This window comes from Brienomyrus brachyistius, chromosome 17, assembly GCF_023856365.1.
Source record: "Brienomyrus brachyistius isolate T26 chromosome 17, BBRACH_0.4, whole genome shotgun sequence".
In the NCBI taxonomy this organism is placed as follows: domain Eukaryota; kingdom Metazoa; phylum Chordata; class Actinopteri; order Osteoglossiformes; family Mormyridae; genus Brienomyrus; species Brienomyrus brachyistius.
Genome location: NC_064549.1, coordinates 8958949 through 8976328, shown reverse-complemented (window position 1 = coordinate 8976328; position 17380 = coordinate 8958949). Strand labels below are relative to the sequence as shown.

The following is a 17380-nucleotide window of genomic DNA, read 5'->3' as shown; positions in this document are numbered from 1 at the left end:
TGGATTGGCAGCCTTAAGAAGCAAAGGCCGATTGTGAGAACCAATAAGTTATTTATGCAATGCTTTGCAGTCACATTTTTACAGCTATGTAACTCTCTTTGATTTCTTGTTTAGACTGTCTTGCTTCCGCAAACTTGATTATTTTTCCCGTCGTTGACTTCGCTTTTCACCAACTGAAGCGACTCGACCACCCGACGCAACTTCGTTAAGATTCCGTCACGGAAATTGCCTTACGTTTGTCTTTCGCCCGTTGCCAGCCCAAAATATTTTAGGCATATATATAAATATATATAATAATAATAATAATAATAATAATATATTTATTTCAGATCCACGCAGCATATGTATTTAGGGGGGCACAGGGGGAGGACATGCATGTTGTCACAGGGGTACTGCCCCCCCCAGAAGCGTCCCTTGTATTGCTGCATGCCTTGATACGCTGACCCATTATAAATGCTACACGTAGGCCTCAAAAGCCCCAAAACATTGGTTGCTCCAACACTGGTCCTGGATTTACAATAGGTTGGCCTAAACGTGGTTTGACCCGACAGTCACCCCGCGGTGGGTCGCCGACAGTGCCTAGTTTTAGCAGCTGGGCCTTGTGGTTAGAATAGTTGAAAATCGATGACCTAAAAAACCGTGACTTCTAAATTTCCCCCCGTTTTTTATTCCAGCCCTCCGAGCAGATAAATCCTCCCATATTGCTAACGTTCTTCATTAAATATTTGTTAGCAGTGCTCTATTAATAGCCTGTGTCACGGGGTGGTTGTAAATTGCCCCCACAGTTGTTAAAATAAGATTAAAAGAAATTCCTTCTTTGCTCCACGGGTTGACTTTTTCGTTTGTCTTGTATATATTTGTTCCGTTAATTTAAAATCATATCTCACTCGTCGGTTCGACTGAATGTAATTCACTCGTGTTTTACGTGACAAAATTAGGCTACTTTTCAATCGATTACTGGCGAAGCTTAGTGTAAAATCTTTAGCAGAGAAAGTGAGGATAATGCTATGATGTTCTGTCGATTTTCTATGCCTTCAGTTACAAAGTAGGCTACATCAGATGGTTGATTTTATTAAATGAAGGGTGTATTATGGGATATATCATTCGTATCATTAAGAGGATGAACTGAGAAACAAAAAAAATATATTTCATATGCGGGATTTTGCGGTCTGAAACAATTTTGCAGTGAGCATTACATGTATTTCATATCGTCATTTTGTAGGGTTGTGCATTTATTAATAACTTTTTATTAAAAGTTAGCGTTCCCGTATAAACAGTTAATGGAGAAGATCATAATCTTCTAGACTGGGGTTTGCATGGTAGCAAACGGATGGTAGATAAACTAGGATGATTCACCACAAGGTTGCACAATCATTCAGTTTTTTAATTTACGGTTCTCACACTGAATGATAACTTTAATTAATATTACCCATAATCCACATTTACAAATGAACATTTTCCGAACGACTTCCTTTAGTTTGATGATAAGCAACTAAAAGATAGAAGGATGAATGACTCTCACCATGCATCCTTGCCTACAGATTCTTGTTACACATGTTGACAGACATCCATGAATCAGACCGCTGCCGGCACGTTGTCATTGTTATGTTATAAGTAAAAGTGGAATGTCTGTTAAGGTATAGAGCTACAGATGACTGTTTATGCTTGGTGCTATGGACCGGTCTGAGTAAATCGGGGTTTGATTGACGCAAGCTCTAACCTTGCTTTATCGCTTTATGTGCTACAGCCTAAAGACAGCCTAGAGCCAGGAAGATGTAACTAATCATTTGTATCTGTCTCCTAGCTGCTATTCATGTAACTGTCGTGCAGGGCTGGTATGCTGTGGTGGAGAATGTGCATATGGAAGTTAAGTATGATAAGATATTATGGCCCTACAGTAGGTGAGCTGTATGTGAGCAGACTTGCATGCTTTCGCAGACCGTGACATGCATATCAGGCGTCCCTGGTTTTAAGACACATTCTTGTTCATTATATACCTGAATATTAACGTAGCAGTGGTACGGGAATTCCTTTCAGTGCGCTATAGTTAAAAGCCGATTCATTGATACATATGGAGAATGACAGGATATTTGTCATAATTCAGGACTGTCTAGGCCTACTGGTTTCCATTTTTCGGGGAGGGAAGCTAAAAGCTAAATGTTTTTCTGATAGTAGATGCATGAAAACTAATATATTTGCCTTCGAATTTAACAAACGTGTTAATTTTTGGACAATACATTCAAGCTATAGTTTTGACTAATAGTACAGTTAAATCGTTTTCATCACTACGGCGGTTAATGATGATAACAAATGAAATAGACAAATGGTCAACTTTCAACATATACAGTGCCAGTCAAAAGTTTGGACACACCGAGCCGCCTACAAAGGAAAGTGATAGTATTGCATCACATGACCTGGCCACCTGATCTAAACACAGAAGAAATGGTTTTGGAGGAGTTTGACTAGAGAATGAAGGAAAAGTGGCCAATGAGTGCTCAGCTTATGAGGGGCCTCCTTCAGGACAGCTGGAAAAGCATCCCAGGAGGCCACATCATGGAATCGACATAGAGGAGACAGTAGGGTCAGCCGGTCCCAGAAGCAGTTGGGGTTAAGGGCCTTGCTCAGGGGCCCAATGGTGGGATCGCGCTGTCGACCACGGGATTTGAACTGACAATCTTCTAAGTTCCACCCCACAGAGCTGACCCCCCCCCACCCCCAAGAAATTAATTAATTTTGTTTAATACTTTTTAGTCAGTACATAATTCCATATACGCTATTTTATAGTTTTGGTGTCTTTATAATTATTCTAACATTCAGAGAATAGTACAAATTAACCTTTTTATGGGTAGGTGTGTCCAAACTTTTGACTGGTACTGTACGTGGTATTAAGCAAATAACACCATGAGATAAGGGAATTAGGCCTAATCACAAAATAACAAACAAACAAATGTAGGACACGAACGTTCGTATAAGTTAAATGATGAAAATTATATATCCTCGTCCTAAAATCATAATGGATTTTATATTATTTTAGTAATTTTTACTACAGTCATTTATTCAGGTTAATGTTTAATACACTGTAAATATAACCTTGGCCATAAAACGATTTCTGTATTTGCAATTTTAAAAAACCGTTATACACCGTTTTTTTTTTTAACTAAAGTGGCATGTGCAGACTGACAGTCCAGTGGCCCAACCTTGACATTACAGTAGATAGTCAGGCTTATCCAAGTCCAAGGCGACACCGCTATACTGTTAAGTGCATGGGACCTTGGTAGTTGTAGTACATTAGCCACCAGCTCCCTTCCTACCAGTCTCCTGAAAGACTACATATCCCGAACCATGTAAAGAAACAGTCCTTCTCCTATTGGCTCCCTGCTCTAGCCGCAGCCCCAGAGAATGAATGAAATTGAAAATTGCTGCTATATTACATGTACAATACCGGGATCTGCAGTGTTACATTGTATCATACTATATCAAAATGGCCACAGTCGTTCAAAACCCCCTGAAATCGTAAGTAACGATATTTTCTTGGATATTTTGGGTAATTGTTTCTTACAAGTATTTCATGCTGTCAGTTTTTAATGATTTTTTAAGAAACACTTGAAAATCGTTAAAAGTACCAAAAGCAGCGGTAGAAACGTAACTATGGTGATTTAAATAATTATGGGACGAGAGCAGAAACTAACACACGCTCTATTTTGTATTTTAGTGGGAACGTTTCCGAAATATGAAATAATTGCGTGTTCGCTAATCCTTGTCCACTCGTTTAGCTAGCTATGCATATTGGAGATATGGAGGAATGTTAAACTAGAATTTAGGTGACCCGGCATTTAGTGTTAATATAGCCTTTTCATTAGTGGAGACATACATTTTCGTGTGCTTGCCGTGGATGCAAACCGAAGTACTCAAAGAATGTGCATTTTAGGCTTACCTGCGAATAGCGTTAGACTATAAACAGGTAGCAATTTCGGATTGAAAACAAACATTCCGCTATCCAACCCTGATACTCCATGGCTTATCACTACCAAAGCGAAGATAATAGCCTCCTTGCTTGTGATATATCTACATATATATAAATATATATATATATATATTGCAGCTCGAAAAAGTCATTTACGGCGTTTCTGCGTGCGTAATCCTGCACATCGGCGACTTATTATTTTACTGTCAACAATTACGGCAACGTGACCAAATTTTGTCCGATATCGGAAAATGTGTTTTTTTGTTGTACTTTGGTGATTTGGGCCACTATGGCGCGTTTTGTCCTCGCCCTGGTCGCGAAAGCACGAATGGAGCGGGGCTACGGTGCTGCACATTCCGTCAAGTTCACATTGGATTCCCGATCCTTTGTGCAGACCGACGTAGGGGAAAAAATGAGCGTGCGGCAGAGAGTTGGCAGCACAGGCTAAATGCCAAGTAGTGGCTTTACCCCTGTCACTGTAATAAGATGTAGCTGCGACCAAGAGGACTTTTTTCCTGTTGCTATAAATGATCGCAGTTGTTTTGTCGTTATTATTTTTTCTGTGGGCTGTGCCAATTAAACTGCGTCTGGAATGTCTACTTGTAACAAAGAAAGCCGGCTTTCTGGCTGTAGTGGCGGAGCAGATGTTACCTGGATCCGTGTGTGTGTGTGTGTGTTGCGATGCAAAGATGCAGTCGCTGTCACAGAGCTGTTGCAAATTCAGACTGGCGACATTTCCTGCCTATCTTGAAAAGTGGCATGTACGCGTCTTAATGGGCTCTGAGCGGAATTATAGTCAAATTGATTTTGGGTGACTGCTTGCTGTTGTCGGAGCTGTGAATGGGCGTCGGTGTTTTCATTCATTTCATTTTCATATACGAATACATTTTAAAAAAGATGGTTTAATTAGGCGAAAGAAGAAGTGAACTTGCAAACGGTCCATTGATTGCCTTGCATTGTCTGTTTTTTAATCTCAAACTGTTGCTTCATCAGAAATTTTAATTAGTTTATTTATTTGTAGCTGATTAAACTGGCTAACTTAATATGGCTCAGTGTTATCTAGTAATTGGCAGGTTTGCTGTACGGCTGGGACTGCTGTGCTTTTGGGTTTGTGGCCCCAAGTCAGAACCGTCACCTGGAAGTTAACTTTGAGAAGTTACACGCAACGTGTCGTTTTAGGTAATTACTCAGGAAAGTGAGACCCGCCACAGCACGAGCAATGTCCCTCAGCTGGACACCTGCAAAAACCAAAAACCAAAGCGATTTTTAATCATCTTGCCGATAAGTATGTTTGCAGGGAGGCAGCGATCGGTAGAAAAATTAAAGTTTATAAAATGACATGTTAAATTGTCTTTCGTTTTAGGCATCAGTGTTAATTGTCAGTTTCCTCATTATTTGATCTGCTGATCACGTTATGTGGGGCATCTTGCGGTAGATACGGCACTTGTCCCGCGTGGACGTGCCTGCCTCTGCTTAACTGCCCCTTCCAGTTGGGAGAAAAATGGACCCCTCACGCCACTGAATTTCCATGTCTGGCAAATCAATCAGACTCATGACGATTAAATAAGCAACAACAAAAAAACACCCAGCAAATTGGCGCTAAGGTCGGGTTTGGATAACATTTAATGCAGCGGACTGCATTATCGCTGTCAGGTACACAGCATGGGTTGGCTAAACTAATTGGCTTCTCTTTATTAAGCCGGGTCTAGAAACTGCACATGGAAGTATATTGTCCTCATTAACCGTAATTTGAAAGTCAAAATGACAGAAAACTGTAATATTACCATGAAGCCAGCATCAGCAGCCATTATAGTACCTCCTTAGATCTACCACAACTTCTCCGTTAATCGGTGCTGCTATGTTTGCTGCCCTCACTTGCTCAGCCATGGCATGAATCCTTGCCGGTATGCTGAGACTGTTCATCCACCCCCCCACCCGTAGTATTTACGCCAGAGGAAAGTAACCTCACAAGAAGCTTCTTTGCCCCTAGCTTGGTGCTTCTGACCAGAAGCTGAGTGCTTCAGTTTTCTGTTGCCTGAACAGTCTGCAGAAACTCATCCTGAAAAGCTACCATGTTCTACCAAGCTTTCCATAACCTATTTCTATAGGATTAGTGTCCCTTTAATCTCTACCTGCCCATATCCATCTCTCTTCCCTCTCTTGCCCTCTCTGTCTTCTTGACTCTCCTGGTTAATTCAAAATGCCTCATTGGTCTGAATTCTCTCTCTCTCTTTCTCTCTCTCTCTCTCTGCAACACCTATATTTCTCTGGGTCTCTGTCCCCCTCACCACCACCCTCATTCTCTGCCCCTCCCTTTTCTCCGTCTCTCTTTTCTCCCTCTGTTGTTCTGATTATTTTTTTCTTCTCTCTCTCCCATCCTTTCCTTCACTGCCACCCCCCCCCGGCTTTGTTTTGCTGTCTGTCTTTTCTGTCGTCTCTTTCCCTCCGTCTCTCACTTTCCCTCCATCTCTCCCTTTCCATCCGTCTCTCACTTTCCCTTGCTCTCTGTGTCACTCCTTCCCAAGCTGGATGCCGTCTGCTGACTGATCTGGTAGTTACTCTGTCTTGCCTCACTGATTTGAAGGGGGGTGGGGGGGGTTATATATTATTCTGCGTTTAGGTGATGTTTCTGCTGCTAGGCTGTAGAACATGCTGGAACCTGAGCTTTTTCCGCCTGCAGATTGTTCTTTTCTTTATTTTATGTATCTGTCACCTCCCACCCCCCCCATCCTCTGTTATCATGTAGAATGTTAAAAAGACTGCTTATCTAAACCACCGGGGCGGCGCTGTGACGAAGGCCCCCGGTGCCTCTTCCTTCAGAGCACATGCTTTTTTGTCCTTATGAAGAGACTGGATACATGGAGGGGTATTTTTAGCTCTATGACCTATTTCTCCAAAAGCTCTCCAACTTTGTGTCAGTCATTCAATCACGGCAAGCGATCATAAGTTGGATGCATTAAGTGTTGCACGTGGACTGGTCTCAGAGCAGTTTGGGGACCGGTAACAGCACCCCACCCCTACCACTGACACCCTTACTTTTATATAACATTGACTGGTTGACTTTATTGTGGTATACATTGGGGGGGGGGGAGAGGGTGTGTTTTGGAGCCACGACTCTGGGCCCTAAGTTACCAAGGAAGGGGGTGTTGCATGCAGGAACAGAGCGTGGGAATGTCTGAGGTGAAAGATTAAGCAAGTAACTGGGGAGAAAAAGATCCCGCAGAAGAGTGGATGGATGGATGGATGGATGGAAGGATGGATGGATGGGTGACTGCGGGATTAGAACTGTGAACTAACCACCCAGTATTTATTTCATGAACAAACGCCTCGAAGTCAGATAGTTAAAGAGATGGAGAAAGAAGTGGGGGTGAAAAGAAAGTCACAAAGTGTCAGTAGAAAATACAAAAATAGAAAAATGGAGAGAGAGAGAGGATAGAGGGAAAGTAGAGCAGAGCGAATAATTAAAACTTGCTAACTGCTCGTTTCCCCACTTTTCTGTTAGCAAATAATTGGCCCAAATTGTGAGTTTTTCTTTGCCACGCTCTGGGCTAGCGGTGGGGGACGTGTGGCGGCGAGGGGCCACACTGCAGTGCATGTCATTGCAGCATGCAGCCTGCTGCGGCGGCCTCACCTGGATTGCGTTTCAGAGCAGCGCCTGGGTCACCGTGCTCGTTGTCTGCCGGCGGAAGAGACAGTGTCTGCTGCGACTCGCAGCAAGCGCAGCAAGGATGAAAGAGGCCCCCCCGTCGGGGGAGAAGTGCGTTATTAAGGACTGTGGGGGGTGGGGGGGATTTCCTGGCAATAAATGCAGTCGCACAGCATTAAAAAAAAAAACATATATGTTTGTGATTCTCTGAGTACGCATATGTGTGACGCTTGCTGAATAATTGCATGTGCTTTCGGTTGCTTATTTGTGTATGAGTTTGTGTGTGTGCGTGCGTGCACGTGTGTGTGCATGCATGTGTGTGTGTGCATGTGTGTGTGTGTGTGTGTGTGTGCGTGCGCTTGTATGTGTGCGTGTGTGTCCTTGTGTGTTTGTGCATGTGTTTGTGTGTGCCTGTCCGTGTGCACACTGACGCCACACTGTACATTTCCAAGCACAGCATCGGTGGATGGCAATCTCGTACGGAATGCAGGTCTTTCAGCTGAGATTTATAGCTCCTCCAGCGTTCCAATTACACGGAAGGATCCTCACGCACGATTCCAGAACATTATTAAGGGGCAAGGGGAAGAAATATTCATTTTATTCCGCTGGCTTTGACAGCCTGTCTGCCATTTTCTTTTTTGAAATCCTTAGAATCTGAGGAGAATGTAGGAAAAAAAGAGTTGGTGGGGATACAAACCCCTCCCACTGTGCTGCACCCAACCTGTCTGACTCACCATATTATTTCACATTAGACTGCTAAGACCCTCACCTTAACTTATATGCCTCCCCAGCAGTATCTCTCTTACACTGCGACAAAAAACCGTAGCAACTCAGCCACTGCACGGATCCAGATTCATCCATTGTAGAGGCATGGCTGTTTCTGCAGTGTTGGCATGGGAACGTCTTCTACATCCATGCCGGGGCCGTGCCCAGGAATCTCCCCAGCTTCGCTGAAGGCGGGCGAAGAGGCCGCAAGTCTCGCCTGCGAGCCTGCAGAACGTCTCGGGAATGTAAATATTATTACCAGAAGAGCTTTAGATGTGCTTCTCGGAGTTGTGGGGAGGAATGCACGCTCATACGTTAGGAGCACAACACGCGCAGGTTACGATTCCGCACACTAGACCGGCATTGTGAACGTTACGAGTTTGAATATACACAGCTGAAGGATCACAGCTATAGCATTCTCTGTGAGGCTGGCTGGTAAATGGTATAAGGTTATTATAGAAAATCGCTCTACGTGAATTTCACTGGTATTACAGCTTGATTATTATACTCCTGGCTGAACTGGCATTATTTGAGATGTATGGTTTTTGAGGAGCAGTGATTTGGAGATTTGTGATTGTTTTTATTTTATTTTTTTGGCACTAACTTTTGCAGCTGGGGGTGTCTGATGGGAGATTCTGGTGGGGGCCCAGTATACTTCTGATTCCGGCTACAGCCGTCTCCTCTCCAGATCAGCCCTCCTCGGCATGGCAGCTATCTTTAGAGTGCAGAGGGAGAGGTGCAGACACATCTGTAGAGGCAGGGTACAAAAAAAAGAAAGGAAGAGAAATCATTTCACTGGGTACTGAGAGAGAGGGATGGAGAGGGGAGGGGTGCGCATGGGTGTGGGTGGGGGTGATATTGCATAGTCTAATCTGCAGACGTGGGGGATGGGCGTGCAGATTGCATATCCAAAAGGCAAAGCTCACAAAAGCTGTTGCCCCGTCCAGTAGCATTTTATGAGCAGTCGGGAGCTGTTGAGTTTTTATTTTTATTTTTGTTTATTATTATTAAAAGCCATTACATGCTCTGTCTTTATTTGCTCTTGTGCAGCCTGCACACCTGCCCATCCTGCCTGTGACCATCTGTGCAGCCTCAGTGTCAATGGAGTAGTGATCTGAGATCTAACTGTGTAGCTGTGAGCTTCTGGGATTTACATACCAGGCAGAACACTGCTGTTGTACCTTAGATGTGCATTACATTGTATGAAAAGGATATTAAATATGGATAGTGGAAAAAAAACAAGTAACACTTCCTACCCAGTGGATTACACAATGACTTAAATAGATATCTAGACCTACATCTAGTCTGGTGACAGGATATGCAAATCATTCTTAATAATGTGTTGTTAGCACTTATTTCAGTAATTGGTTTTCAGACGGTGCCTTGTAAAGTGCTTTTGTGCGTGTGTGTGTCCCATGAATTAGCTTATGAGTTTGATTATTATAAGCAGCTCCTGTGTCGTCAATGATTTTAACGGCATTAAACCTGGCAGAATTTTGGCTTTCGATTACCCATTAACCCTTTTGGCCTGTAGAGGGAGCTCACCGTTTCCTTTACAGCAGGGAGAATGTTAATTGTAACTAATTGGAGCAAGGAGATGAAGTTTTGGGAGATTAAGTTCATAAACTCTCAAAAGAATGGTGGAGATATGGAACAGAGAGAGCTGCCGGCTGAAACGGCAAGCCCTTCCCCTTAAATCCCTGGCCTCTTTAAAGCCAGAGAAAAGTAGGTTATCAAGGGGGCTGCGGGTTACGGTGTGGGCTGCGCTACCTTGGAGGACCGTCCGCGTCTCCCGCAAGTTCACGGCGCTCCTGGCTGTGTGCTTTTTTTTTTTAGGGGGGGCTGCTCTTTGTTTTTCGCTGGTTGCTTATGTCTGTTTGTCTGGTATCGAGACTTCAAGACAGGGGGGAGAAGTAAGGATTTATTTTACAGCTCACGGCTTGTTTTAGTTTCCCGTGCGAGGAATTGGCCGGGATGCGTAGCGGTTGTGGAGTGTTTGTTTTATATGCCAGTGTCGTAATTTTGTATTTCCTCCGTTTTATGCTCAATTGAAATTCTCTCTGTTGCGCCTTTCGGCTGTTCTCCTCTGAGCCGCCGAGTCACCATAGTTGTTCCTTATTTAAAATTCATATTGTGGGTTCAGACTCGGATTCAGAAAGTGCCGTGTAAAAAGCAGCATATGGTAGTACAGTTCATAATTACTCGCCAGCTCTCGCCTGGCACATTGACCCCCAGAATCCTCGTACCCGGCACCTTGCTAGATGGGGCGCATGCGCAGTGATGATGGCCAGGTGAACGCGCTGCCGGTGGAGCGCTTTTCATCCTCTGTGTCGGCCTGGTTTCAGGGACGAATCCGCCCTATCCCATTCCCTCTCGTGCTCTAACCCAAAATCTTATTTATTTATTTTTTTAAGCTTTCAAGGACGAACGGCCGAGGCATAATGTAATGAGACTGCAGGAGAAGCGATCAAATTGAAAGCAGCCATTTTCTACAGCTGTCAACTTATTATTGAGAGACTGACTTATTCCAATAGCTCTGATCACGGCGCCTTGGAATGGGAGTGTGGGGGAGGGTTGCGTTGGGGGGGGGGGGGGGTTGAAGAAGGGATGGGGATTGACTGTGGAGAGGGAGGAGGCTAGGAGCTGGCTGCTTTGCATTTTGTGTGTGTGTGTGTGTGTGTGTGTGTGTGTGTGTGTGTGTGTGTGTGTGTGTGCACATTTCCAGTCATCAGTGCAGAAAAGTCTGTCCTCGGCTTAAAATGGTTGTTAATGGAAATAATTTTGTCCCTACAGTTGTTCATTAGTGAATTATTGGTCACCGTGATTAATACACTTTTGTCTATAGGTCACTGACTTCTCTTGTACACACTCGGCTCTCACTGTGCCTGCTCACGCTGCCTGAGCCTAAATCCTTTTTTCCCCATGGACAGTCAGTCAGTGGTCAGACCGTGTTCCACAAGGCCCCAGTCTCGCTGACTTACCCTGCATCGTGGAGCCCTCTGTATACCTGGGGGCTTCAGGAGCTGTTTTGGCGTGCCACTCAGTCCCCCCTGCTGCACCCCTTCCGTCCCGGTGGGCAAGTCTGGAGAAGGTTGTGACTTTCGGGCTGGCCAGCGGATTCGTGTAATCACCACGGTGTTTATGCATAATGTATAAATTACACCATGTACAAGGCTTCCATTAACCTCTGGTTTAGCGAGAGGCGCGTTCTGCCCTTCGCGTGGATCCTGTTCCATTCTCGACCCTCAGTCTCTGTATGGAGGGGCGGGGGGGCCCAGGGGGGGCCCTAGGGTTCCGACTGGCTGTGTGTACACACAGGGCCTTTGTTCTTCTCATGTTTGATGTCTGGTTTCTGGTTTGAGTGGCAGGACTAGTCTTCCCCGAAGAAGCATTGCATGGTGCAAAAGAATATGTATGTATACATTTTTAAATGCATATGGTCCGTTTTATATTATCTGTCAAATTTGTATTTTATTCTTTCATACCTAATAGATAAAAATATGTGGTAAAATAAAAGATTTTCACACAACTATTTAAAAATCAACCACAAGTTTTATAGGGTGTGTGGGGTTTATATGAATTTATATTTGTCTTTTATGAAAATCAGTCCTTTGAAAATAAGGGTGTACTTGTAAGTTATTGAAACGGGCACAGATTTCGGTAAGGGCTATTTACCAGTTTATTTCTGCACTGTCCATTTTTTAATGTCGCGATCGTCGTCGTCGTGAAACGCTGCATTCGGGGAAACATCTGCAGGTGTGATAAAGAAGGTCACACATCCCCTCTTTAGACCTGACAGTTTTTTTTTGTACGTTTTTTCTCTTTGTCTTTGCAGGCAATCCGGCGGAACCGTCATTAAGAACAGGTGAGCAGCGGTGGCTGTGCAGGCGAGCAAAACGCAGTGTAGGGAGGATCCCCGAGATCCAGGGGCCACTGCCTGCCAGGCAGACATCACATCCAGGACGTCTCCTGGCCCCTAACCTATGAAGTGCTGTTTTCCCCCTTGTGTCTTTCTGCATATACTGACCTAACGTTGCCCAGGTCCTGGGAAGAAATGTATAGCATGGGACTTGTAGTTCTTGTGGTTTGTATGAACTTCAAAGATGGCCGCACTTGAGAAATATAAACTATGACACAATGGAATAATTGCCGGTGTTAAATAACGTACTTTAATAAGTGGCCTTCAGATTAGCGCACACTGGAATAATTGCTAGCTTTTTATTTCTACTGTTTGTTTTTGAACGTCGGCTTGCTTATTGGCTTAAGTAATTTTGTCCGGGCTGTAATTTTTTTACATCTTAGAAAAGAGAGTTTAATGGCGGGGGGTTGGGGTTAATTTTGACAGGGTTGTATGTTCTTAAAAATAAAAATGCAAATTTGGGGTGGATGGGTGGCTGTCAAGAAAGCCAGAGGGCGGATTCAAACATACAAGCTGATTCACTCTGTTAATTCCATGGGCGGTGCTGAAATTAGGCAAGGCGATGCAGTGCTGTCAGTGAGCTGTCACCTCCAGTGCCCTTTAAGCGCAGTGCTGGGATCACTGTGTTCCCTTTCTGCCAGCCTCCATTGCCGGCGCTTGACTCTTTGTACAAGTACAAAGGCAAGCCTGATTGTTGCAAATTAATATCGTATTCCATGCAGAGATGTACGAGAAATGCAAAACCATAGTATAATGCAATGCATTATGCAAATATCTCCCATCACTGTTTATCCTGAAATCTAGCTCCAGAAACACAGGGCATGGGGGGGGTCATCCTGGATGGTGCGCATTCATGGTACCAGCACAAATGGTGGCACAAATTAACCTCAAGCGCATGTTTTTAGGACTTTGTGAGAGGACTCCATAGTAGTCAGAGGAAACTCAGACAAAACACGCAGACAAACTTCACACAAAGAGCCAGTGGTGGGTCCTCGGAACACAAACTTGATTTGTGACAGAAGGCTGGTTGAGGCTGGTTGCGATTTGGTGGAGGTCCAAGTCAAATTTCCCTATAAGAAATATTAATGAATTAAATCTGTTCCATACCCCCAAATGATTGTGTATTTAAACTTATCTGTCTACTTAACTAATAATTAAAAGCATTAACAATCAAATCGCATGAAAAAGCACAAATACATAAGCAATAAACATGAAATAAATGACAACCTCATACCCTGAACCGAGTGCAGACACACATGCACCACCTTAAAGTCTCTGTAATTTCCTTCTTAAGTTATTACAGTTACTCTCACTACTTTCCTCTGGTTTGCTGGTATCACTGCTCACTTTCTTAAGGGGCATGATTACTGTGTCACTAAATGTACTGTAGATAAAGCACAAAAAGATTTACACCGAACACAGCTTTTGCACACCGATCTCGGTCGAGAGGCACCGCGACACTGACAGCGATTTATAGGCATCGGCGTCCTAGTAGATCCGCTTGCCTTCGTCATAGCCCATCTGAGACGTGTGTCGACCCATGCAAGTCTTAGCAGGACCGGTCGAGTTCCAAGATTTAGGTCGAGGTACAAGTCGCAAAAAAATTCAACAGACCCGTTCGATGTCTGAGTTGGTCGAGATAAGAGTCCCAAGGTTCTGCTGTGTGTGTGTATTTGTGTGTGTGTGTGTGTATATATATATAATTAATCTCTCAGTCGTGTTGCAACATTAGTCTTTCTTCCCTGCATCTTTCCATGTGGAACTATGCACCCTTGTCACGTGACCCATCATGGCCGACCTCGGACCCCTTCCCCCGCTGTACTGCACTCTCTGCGGCAGCCTGGGTGAGGAGTTCTACCGCGAAGCCATCGAGCACTGCCGCAGCTACAATGCCCGCCTGTGCGCCGAGCGATCCATGAGGCTGCCCTTCCTGGACTCTCAGACGGGCGTCGCCCAGAGTAACTGCTACATCTGGATGGAGAAGACTCACCGCGGACCAGGTGGGGGTCCGCATGTGCCTTGGCATCTGTGACGGTCGCTGCAGTATCTGGGATGTCCTCCTCCGTCGTTGTGACAGTCATCCAATTAAAAATAAAAGTCCCCGATTTTGACACTTGCTCACTTCCTGTCGGATTTGCTGCTTTGCCATCTGCCTGACCGGTGACATAGTAAAAGATTCACTTGAGCTTGATAGTGTGGCTAGGTCCTCTGTGAATTATTTAACATTTAGATTGTTTTTTTTTTTATATGCTTTTCTTTTTGGTAAGCCTTATTCCACAGTCTTCAGCCATTCTGTTCTCTCCAGCAGTATAACACCGGCATCTGTTCGGGATAATCGAATGAACACAACGTGATGTTTTTGGTCTCTGCAGCTACAGAATAAGGCTGTGGGTCATGTAATGGTACTTTATAAGGCCAATGCTGATCTGAGCATTCAGAGCATTTCAGACAGAATCAAGCATTCTACTAGGCTATAAAAGGCTAGACCCAGAGCCCTTTAAGGGCTAAGCGATGTCCATTACGGTCCATGCTGTTTTGTTTCAGCTCTCTCGTGCTATTACCCGCACGCGATCCAATTCTCACTCCGGCTCCCAGTGACCATTGACCTTCTCCTGGTCACAGTGGACAATGTGGTCGGCGTTTTTCCTGGGAACGCGTAGACGGCCGAGGTGTGGGTTTCGGGCCGGTTAACGTTCAATCTCAGTTGACGTTTGAATGGTCGGCCCAGGTTTGGCTCCCGGTCAGCTGTACACCTACCCTGCCCGCTGCTGGCGCAAGAAGAGACGGCTAAACATCTTAGAGGACCCCCGTCTTGGGCCATTTGAATTCAAGATCGGTAAGAGAAGACCCAGCACGGCCGAATTGATTCTCTTTACTGCCGTGAAAACATGCTTGAAGGGTAGTGATGGGTTGGGCCTGATTTTTTTATTTTTTTTTGCTAGACTATGAGGCTTCTTTAAAAAAAGAGGGCGGAGTCCCTGAAGGACCAGTGCTGGAGTCGCTGCTCAGCGCGGAGACGCTGGACAAGAAGGTGGAGACCAAGGAGGAGGAGCCCATGAGCGAGTGCCAGGTGAGACCGACCGACCGACGGACACCGAAGACGTAGCTTCTAACACCTCAAACCTCATGTTTCTATGGATACATGCTTTATGGTGGTACAGCCACTACTGGACTACTGGAATTTATGGGTTTCTGCTTTATGGGGTTAGTTATTTGTATAGATAGGTAGGTGAGGCGGCACCTCCTGCAGGGCCTTGCGCTCCCATTCTCTGCTCCTCGTAGCCTTTCCTGTCTCCTGAATTTCCTCATCTGCTTCTCAGAGTCCCTCCCTTTCATCTCCTCCCCCTCACTTCCTTGTCTTTCCGGCCCCACTGACTTCCGATCAGTTCAGAGCAAGTGGGAAAATCACTAGGCGTGTCCCGCTACCCTGCTCCCTTGTTCCCAAGGTCAGCGTGACTCATGGTCACGGTAGTGGGGAAGGGCGGAGCCAGTCTGGAACCGTCCCCTCATCCTCCCACGATTCCCCTCACTTCCTCTGTCCAGCTCTGTTCCATTTCCCCTTATTTTTAAGCCCCGCCCCCATGTGAACATTATTGTAACCCCACCCTCTGCCCGTCCTCTACCAGCCGCCCGGCAGTGCCAGAGTACTCAAACCTGGCCACAGAGTAGTCTCTGTGTATGTGTGCATATGAATGCTGGCCTCTCTGCTCATCTGTTTCATCTCCACCTGCCCAGCAAAGGACAACAATCCCATCGATCCACAATTGGCTGACAGTTATCTTAAATAAGGGCCCATATGCTGAGGTTTGGCATTTTCATGGGCAAGAGACTGAAGCTGCACTTTTCATCCTGTCATATCCAGACAGGAGGACTCAGGGCTGAGGATATAAAGCGTTCACATCTTGTTCACCCTCCATTATGTACTGCAGCCTGCAAGGCAATATGATTGCGCATTTTACTCAACGGGACACTTAGGATTAAAAGAAAATAATTCCAGGAGAGCTGTTGTCGTGAGTAGAGGGGTTAGCGGTGCTGTAAACAAGCAGAGTGTCCGGACGCTGTTTTAGGGAGGGTTATGATGAACCTGATTAACGATGAAACATTCTATAAGGATTCATTTCGGTCACTGAACAAACCAAAGAACTGAACATTCGGTTCTTTCACCCAGTGAACAAACTGAGGACTTCAGACACGCAGGTGCATCTCTGAAACAAACAGATTGTCCCCGACTTATGACTGGGGTCCGTCCTGACAGACAAGTCGCACGTTAAAATGGGCATGTGTGAGAACAGGATAATCGCACTGACTTTTAGGTGTGAGCCTGGGAGATACGCGTGAGGCTGGGATGGTCTCACTGCCATACAGTACAGAACATTCCCATGGCAACTATTGCATGGCACGCAGTGCACGCTCCGTAACGTAACGCCGTTGTGGGTATGGCCACCGAAATTAATTTTTTCATGAATTTACTTAATAAAACAAAAACACTCAGGTATGAGTGAATCATTGTAAATCGCTTAGGTTGTACGTCAGGGACATTTTGCATATTATTCTCTTTTTTTATATATTTAAAAATGAATTTGATGTAAATTATATTTCTATATATATATATATTAAACCTACATTATGTTAGAGCATGTCTTGGAACCCCTGCTGAAAGGGGGCTCCCTCTGCTCTCTTGCAGAAGCTGCTGGTAGGAGATTTCCCACACGAGCTCGACGTGGAAGAGATGGAGGACGACTTACCGAAACGTAAGAATCGCACCAAAGGCCGGGTAAGACAGCCTTTCCCCCATTTTCCCGCGGGCATTCGATTGTGGTCTCCAGGTGCTTCTGCTGTTCCAAGAACTCTCTCACCAGAGGACACGTGACTCGCATGGGGCTTCCTCTACATTTTATTAAGCAGCAAATTTTAATTCACATTAAGCAGAATTCCGGCCAAAGATATTTTTAAAAGAATCACATTAACTTTGTTCATCAGCGTATTTCCAAATGCGTCCCGGACAGAGGTCTCACGCTTTTTTTCTATCCACTGACGTAAGTGGGAGATATTAGTTTCTCTTTGAATTGGAAGCTTTCGTGTGGAG

At 44.9% G+C, this 17380-nt stretch overlaps 1 protein-coding gene across 2 annotated transcripts in view; it reads left to right on the top strand.

Moving 5' to 3' along the window:
* The first annotated feature begins 3403 nt into the window (after window positions 1–3403).
* Window positions 3404–17380, top strand: part of dpf1 (double PHD fingers 1) — a 28984-nt gene continuing 15007 nt past the window's right edge. Inside the window, exons 1-6 of one of the 2 annotated variants that reach the window (XM_048981067.1) lie at window positions 3404–3513; window positions 12211–12240; window positions 14134–14294; window positions 15023–15130; window positions 15237–15364; window positions 16979–17068. In XM_048981067.1, coding sequence (XP_048837024.1) covers window positions 3404–3513; window positions 12211–12240; window positions 14134–14294; window positions 15023–15130; window positions 15237–15364; window positions 16979–17068 — 627 coding nt within the window. Of the gene's footprint in view, window positions 3514–10136; window positions 10289–12210; window positions 12241–14133; window positions 14295–15022; window positions 15131–15236; window positions 15365–16954; window positions 17069–17380 lie in introns of those variants that run through there. The other variant, XM_048981069.1, reaches the window with a different exon arrangement.